General features: G+C 22.6%; 1 protein-coding gene across 1 annotated transcript; it reads right to left on the bottom strand.

The window, feature by feature from the left end:
* LOC122507171 (maspardin-like) lies at window positions 1-4367 on the bottom strand. Its single transcript, XM_043619751.1, has 7 exons — window positions 4047-4367; window positions 3042-3176; window positions 2829-2934; window positions 1829-1949; window positions 1632-1740; window positions 1207-1455; window positions 1-629 (listed from the first exon to the last, which is right to left on the bottom strand). The coding sequence occupies exons 1-7, from the start codon at window positions 4143-4145 to the stop codon at window positions 570-572; spliced, it is 879 nt and encodes a 292-aa protein (XP_043475686.1). The 5' UTR covers window positions 4146-4367; the 3' UTR covers window positions 1-569.
* Between the last annotated feature and the right edge of the window lie 2650 nt (window positions 4368-7017).

The raw sequence follows: 7017 nt of genomic DNA, 5'->3' as shown, positions 1-7017 counted from the left end.
TTCCCCACTAAATATTCTTATAGATATTTAGCATTTTATAAATCCGTTTTTCTTTCTTTAAATATACTCAGTCATAAACTTGTATACAAATCTACTTAATTATATAATACGTACTAAAAGTTATTATGGTCAAGTATGGAAAGTATTTCTATAAATAATAACAGAAAAAACACTATTTTTATGAATCAACAAAATTGATAATATAACAAAATTAACACTGCAAAAATCTTCCGTTTTCTCTTATTTCGATTTTTTATAAAAAGAAATAAAAGAAAAAAAATTGTCCTGTGATAAAATGTAAAGGATAGTAAATATAACAATCCTCGAAATGAGGTAGACAATATTCACCAGATATAAATTATTCTATAACGAAAGAAAAATGAATAGAAACATTATTTCTATAGAAACAAATTTCTTCTCTAAAGCATTAAAAAAAAAATCCTCTTGAGATCCAATTTCCATTAATTTTGCCTTTTTTTCATTCGCTATATTATATTGGCTTTTTCTCACAGATTTCGGTAACTTAGTCGTCAATAATATTATTTATGTACAAAATATTTATTTCTCCGTTAAATTTTCTTTCGAATCGAGGCCGAATATTCCGTGCCTTCAAATTGTCTCAAGTGAATCTGCAATTTGATGATAATTTCAATTTAATTTCATTTTTCTAATTTAATTAAAAACAAAAAAAGTTCGAATGAACGAAATTTACTTTTTATTTTAATATTTTCAAAAATTACCAAAATTAATGGGTCTTTTTTTTACAAAAAAAAATTATTTTCTGTATTATGAAAATTAATTTATAACTCAATATTTAATACTTCAGTTATTATTTTTTATAGTAATTTTTAAAAATATTTATTTAGAAAAAAAATTTCGATAATTTGAACTTTCGAAACTTTAAGGAAATTATTTAATTAAAAATTTTTTTTTCAAAAATTAAATGGGTGCCAATTTTAACTTCATTAATAATTTATAAAAATAATTATTAACTAATAATTAATTAAAATAAATTAAATTATTATTATATAATATTAATTTACAGAAAATAATTAATTAAACTGAAAGTTTATAAAGAATTTTTTTTTCTTTCCAATTTTCATCGAGTGTTTGTCTAATTTATGAAAATTAAATTCCTTCGATTTAACAGTTTAGTTTGCAATCAATTTTCTAAATTATTTTACGTGAGAAAAATATTATTTTTACCTGTAAATGAAGATTGACTTCGGCAGATCTACTCAAATAGGGAAAATTACCACCGCTTTTTAAATGTGCTAATTTGGCATTTGGATAACATTTATACATTTCTTCTCTGACAACATTCGATAGGGCATACTCGTCAAATACGTCCATTATCGTGATTTGAAGATGACTTATTTTTTGCGGTTGCACATAACAATTTACACAATTCATCGTTAATCTTGAGGCCAATTCCGGTTGTGTTAAACTTTCCAACTGTAATTTAATAATTTTTATTTGCAAATTTCCAACTGGTAATATTTTTTCATTGCTTTAGAAAATAAAAGCATTATTTAAGAAAAGAAAGAAAAAAATAAGTGAGAAATAAAAAATAGTTAAAAAAAATATAAATAAATTCATTTTCGGAATAATTTGTAATTTTCACACTTTACCCTCTCGACCATAAAATCAATGGCTTCTATTATTTCTCCGTCAACTTTTTCCGATTCAAAATTTCCCATTACCATTTTTTTCAACACCAGTGATGGCAGTATCCAAAATCTAAATAAAAAGATAATAATTACTAAGATTATTTTCTCAAAAAAAATACTAATTTTCATTGAAATGTAAAATTTAAAAAAAAACTCACACAGCCGCGGAGTCATTGTAGCTGAAGACAGAGGTGTCCGTAAATGTATTGCATAAAATTAAAGAAACAACTCTTGGACAATGTGCATTAACTTCTGCAAATTTTTGCGCCAAAAATCCTCCTGGAAAATAGAAATATTTTTTACTAATTTTCTCTTTTTTTCTAGGAATTTATTTCTTTTCGGTAATATTAATTTTTTTTTGCTACTTTTTTCAGATGTGGACAACTATTCGCTTTTTGAATCAAAAAATGACGATGACGTGAATCAAAATTAGACGATTTGGTGAATATTTCAAAAGTCAACTTCTTTTGGTACCGGGAAAAAAAATCTAATAGGCGTGCTTTTATCATTGGAAATCAATAAACGAGTGAGTATTACGCAGCATTAATCAATATCGTTAAAAGATCTAGATTTTAATTTTCATCATTCACAATATAGTCAATAGCGGTTAAAATAATAAATTAATTTAATTTTTCTTAATTCAATTAAAAATTTTCGAGTTCTTTTTTCGTAATATTTTGTTGTTTTTCAGTATTTGTTCTGAAAATTTCTTGTCTTTTTCTTTATTTTTTCTTTTTAGTTTAATTTAAATTTTTGCTTCTTAGTTTTTCTTTTCAATTTCTATTTTTAATTTTCCATGTACATAATTTTTCAATTTAGCTTTTCTTTTTAATTTTTATATTTGGTTTTCCTTTTTAATTTCTATTTTTAATTTTTCTTCTTAGTTTTTCTTTTTAGTTTCTATTTCTAGTTTTTCTTTTTAGTTTTTCTTTTTAATTTTTCCATTTAGCTTTTCTTTCAATTTTTAATTTTTCTTTTTAGTTTCTACTTCTAGTTTTTCTTTTTAATTTTTCCATTTAGCCTTTCTTTTTCTTTTTAATTCTTAATTTTAGTTTTTCTGTCAAATTTTTATTTTTTAATATTCTTTCTAATTCTTTTTAATTTTTATTTTAATATTTTCTTTATCGAATATTTAAAATTTTATTTATTTATTTCTACCTAGAGAAGCACCGAATAGATGGACCTTGTCCAGTTCCATGTAATCCAGTAATTTTTTGAATCCTTCACACCATTCTTTAACATTCCAGTAAACAGGCGCTTCAACCTATATTCAAAAATAATTTATTTTTTCAACAAAAATATTATTTTATTATATTTTTACTTGTTTTGTATTTTGTTTTTATATTATTTTTTGTTTGTTTAATTGTTTACCGATATAACTCGATATCCTTTTGCCGCTAGTCCGAGAATTTGTTTAAAAAAAATATCCGCCGTTCCACTGGCAGGAGGAAGACAAATGAGAGGGCACTTTACAGTCTTTGGATTTGAATCATATACTTTCCATCCCTGAAAAAGAAAAATAAATGAATTATTTCAAACGCACAATTTAAAAATTTTTCTTTTTTTCCGAAAGAGAGAAATTTTAATATTTTTCTTTTTTTTACGAAAGAGAGAAATTTTAATATTTTTCTCTTTTTTCCGAAAGAGAGAAATTAAAAAAAATTACTCTTTTTTTCGAAAGAGAGAGACTAAAAATGTTGTCAGAGATTTAAAAATAATTTACATCTCTCTCTCTCTCTCTCTCTCAAAAATATTGAAAAGAATTTACACTTGATAAGAAATTATGCATTATATTTCTCTAAAGGAATATTGTTTTAATAATAATCAAACAGATCTCTTTTTTTTTACTGATACGCAATATGAGTGAGAGGTAAAATAATACTCGGAATACTTGTAACCAGTATCATATTATGTTTTCTTTTATCATTTATTCAAAAACTATTGTAATTTTAATTTTTACATTTTTGTTTTCTATTTTATTGTCAATTTTCTATAACATTTTGTCTAAAAATGTTTCTTCTTTTTCTACTTTTTAAGAATTATTTTTCATTGTCACATGTTTTTTTTAATTTTTTATTCTAAAAATAAGATAACTAACAATTTTGTTCTCGAATACATCATGTGCAAATTTTCTTCGGAAAATGATAAAGAAAAAAGGAGAAAAATTTTCTTTTACGTTCTACTCTCTCTGTTGTCAACAAATACATTAATTTAATTTATCTTTTATCATTTCCAGTTAATTAAAATCTATCGAAAGGAGAAAAATAATATCAAATCAAGAAAAAATGGATATTTTTTTTTTTTTTTTGGTAAAATAATACGAAGAAAAAATTAACACATGGGGGAAAAAAATATATCAAATTTTAGACAACTTACCTTTGAACCATCAATATCAACAACAATTTTCCGAAGTGGTACAGAACTTCGAAAACTTAAATATTCGTGAGATCGAGATAAATCACTACAGGAGGACATGTCTTTCTTTCTTTTTTTTATTTATTTATGTTTTTTTTGTTATACTATTTACGCCGGTGGTTTATTAATTTCATCATAAGGAGTAAAAAAAGAACTCGTATCGGATTATTCTGTGACAGAGTTCACTGAACAGTTGTATTGGTTCTCTCAACATCACAACAACATATTCTTATTATAAATTTCTTGTTTTTTCTCATTATAAAGACCAGACGATTTTCTATATAATACATCAAATATTGTCTGAGAGCGACACGCACTTTACTTTCGGAAAGGTTTTCAAAGTTCTTACTCGACGGATAAATTGTCTCGACTGATGGTGACGAGAAATATTTTTTTTATTTGTAATTTCAGTTTTATTTCACTTTTATTTCTATATTCTTTTTTCTTTTCATTCTTTTCTTTTACTTTATTTGTTTTTTAATTAATTTTTAATTTATTTGTTATTTAATTTTTAATTTACTTCTAATTCATTTTTTCTGCGATTTTAAATATTTTCAAAACAAATAAATAAAGTTAATTAAATTCTAATTTATAATATAAATTAATGAAATTATAAGTATTTTATTATTGAAATAAATAATATAAAAATACGGAAAAAAATAATATTAAAAGAGAAATTTTGTACAGAAAGAATTTTTATCGGCAGTTGGTGAAAATACTTTCGTACCAAACACTTTCGATAAAAATAATATTTGTAAATTTAAAATATCAAAAAATTACAGAAATCTTGTTTTTTTTAATTTCGAAAATAATTAATTATTACTTATCATTTTTTTAGCATTAATTTTTTTATTAATTGACAATTTTTATATTAAGTTTTATTTAATATTATTAATTATATTGTTATTAATATTTTGTATTATTTTTTTAGTTTTTTATTAGTTAAACATTGTTATATTCGCTTCAATAGTTTTGTTTTTATTTTTTTATTAGTTTTTAATTTTTTTTATTAATTTCTTTTAGTTTATGTTTGTTTATTAGTTATAATTTTTTTATTACTTAAAAACTTTTTATTAGTTTCAATTTTTCTTATTATAGTATTAGTTTTTATTCCTGAGAAGAATTTTATTATTTAAAAAAAAATTATTTAATTTTTGCCAAGAATTTTACTATTTATAAAAATAATTAAATTGTTTCAAAGGATTTATTAAAATTCTAGAAAATAATTCAATTCTTTCGAAAAAATGTATTTACAATTTTAAAAAAATAATTGAATTCTTTCGTGAAATTTTATTAAAATTGTATTGAAAATAATTGAATTCCTGCGCAAAATTCAATTACTTATGAAAATAATTGAATTTCTGTGAGGAATTTTATTCTTGAAAGTAATAATCAATTTTAATAAAATTTAACAAAAGAATTGAATTATTTTCTAAAATTTGAGTAAATCCTTTGAAACAATTTAATTATTTTTATAAATAGTAAAATTCTTGACAAGAATTAAATAATTTTTTTTTAAATTGCACATTTAAAAAGTGCATTTTATAAATTTTAAATCAGTTTCAGTTTATACGTTAGTTTTTTATTACTTTTTATTTCGCAGCATTAGTTTTTAAATTAAATTAAATTTTATTTATTTCATTAGTTTTAATTCTTTGCAGTATTTTTAATTTTTCTTATTAGTTCATAATTACAATTAAAATTAATTCGATTTATTTATAATTAGTTAATTAAATTTATAAAAAATAGTAAAAAATGAATCAAATTCCAGGTACAATTTTCAATGGAACAAAACTGCATTGGCCGAAGGTTGGATTTTTTTCGCTCAACGATCGTATCTGTATTTGAAGTATAAACATTTGCATATTCAAAGAAAGGGTTGCAACCACCTAATCATCGTTGGGGTGTGGTAAAAATAAAAGCTGCTGCCTGTAAGTAGAACGATCATATTATTATAACTGTTTGACACAAGAGAGTTTGCGCAAAACTCTATATAATTTATATGCTCTAAATTTTTTCATATTACCATATTTTTATAATAGTAATTTTCAATTTTCTAATTTAAATTTTAAATATAGAAAAAAAAATTACCAAGCAAAATTGTAAAATTTTAATAATATTTAATTTCTATAATTCCTAATGAAAATTTAAAAAACAATTTGTAGTTTAATATTTAAATTTTTCTAGTTTTTTTAAAAAAAAGTGAAAAGTTTGCAAAATATAAAAATTTGCAATTTTCTTTGCGCTGAGGCAAAATGTGAATAATCTTTGAGTTCAAATGGTTTTATTTAAATTTTTATATATATTCTCATCTCCGCAGGGTTAAAACGTCACAAGAACCTTCCTTTCATCAGTAAATTCCACGCCCCGAAAATATTTACTCCGCGCCAATCCTGGATAGACAACTTAGCAACTGCAAGATTAACGATCCCAAAGCTTTCAATGGTATTACCTTTTAGGGGTAACCAAGCGAGTGCATATTTTGTTTCTTTCTATTCTAATATTGGAGTTTCTATCTCTCATCACCTATTTCTCACTATTTCTATATATTTTTTCCTAAAAGAATTATACTAATTTTCATTTTCTCATTTAGTCTTGACAAAAATTCTAAAGATTTTTCCTCTCTCTCTCTCGTTCTCTCTAAGTAGCACTTTCTTCAAGTCAATTAAGTTTTCATTTTCAAAAATATATTCATAATCCGTCTTAAGTTTTTAGGGAAAAAGAAATTTTCTGAAATACTCTCGTATTCTTTAAATCTGGATTAGTTATTAGAAATAACTAATAGTAAAATTTTGGTTGACTTTCTGCTTCTGCAATTAGTGAAGAATAAGTAATTATTCTCTCAAAGTTTGAATTAGATAAAAATAACTAATTAATAGTAAGATTTTAACTGACTTTTTGCTTCTTCGATTAGTAAAAAATAACTAATTAT

This window comes from Leptopilina heterotoma, unplaced genomic scaffold, assembly GCF_015476425.1.
Source record: "Leptopilina heterotoma isolate Lh14 unplaced genomic scaffold, ASM1547642v1 Lhet_45, whole genome shotgun sequence".
In the NCBI taxonomy this organism is placed as follows: domain Eukaryota; kingdom Metazoa; phylum Arthropoda; class Insecta; order Hymenoptera; family Figitidae; genus Leptopilina; species Leptopilina heterotoma.
Note: the sequence above shows the minus strand (reverse complement) of the source record. Positions and strands in the feature narration are given on the sequence as shown.

Coding starts and splice junctions, on each gene's coding strand:
- LOC122507171 (XM_043619751.1), bottom strand. CDS start 4,145: ATGTCCTCCTGTAGTGATTTATCTCGATCTCACGAATATTTAAGTTTT. Junction 3,177..4,046: donor TTGATATTGATGGTTCAAAG/GTAAGTTGTCTA, acceptor TTTCTTTTTCAG/GGATGGAAAGTATATGATTC. Junction 630..1,206: donor AAGTCAATCTTCATTTACAG/GTAAAAATAATA, acceptor ATCAAATTGCAG/ATTCACTTGAGACAATTTGA.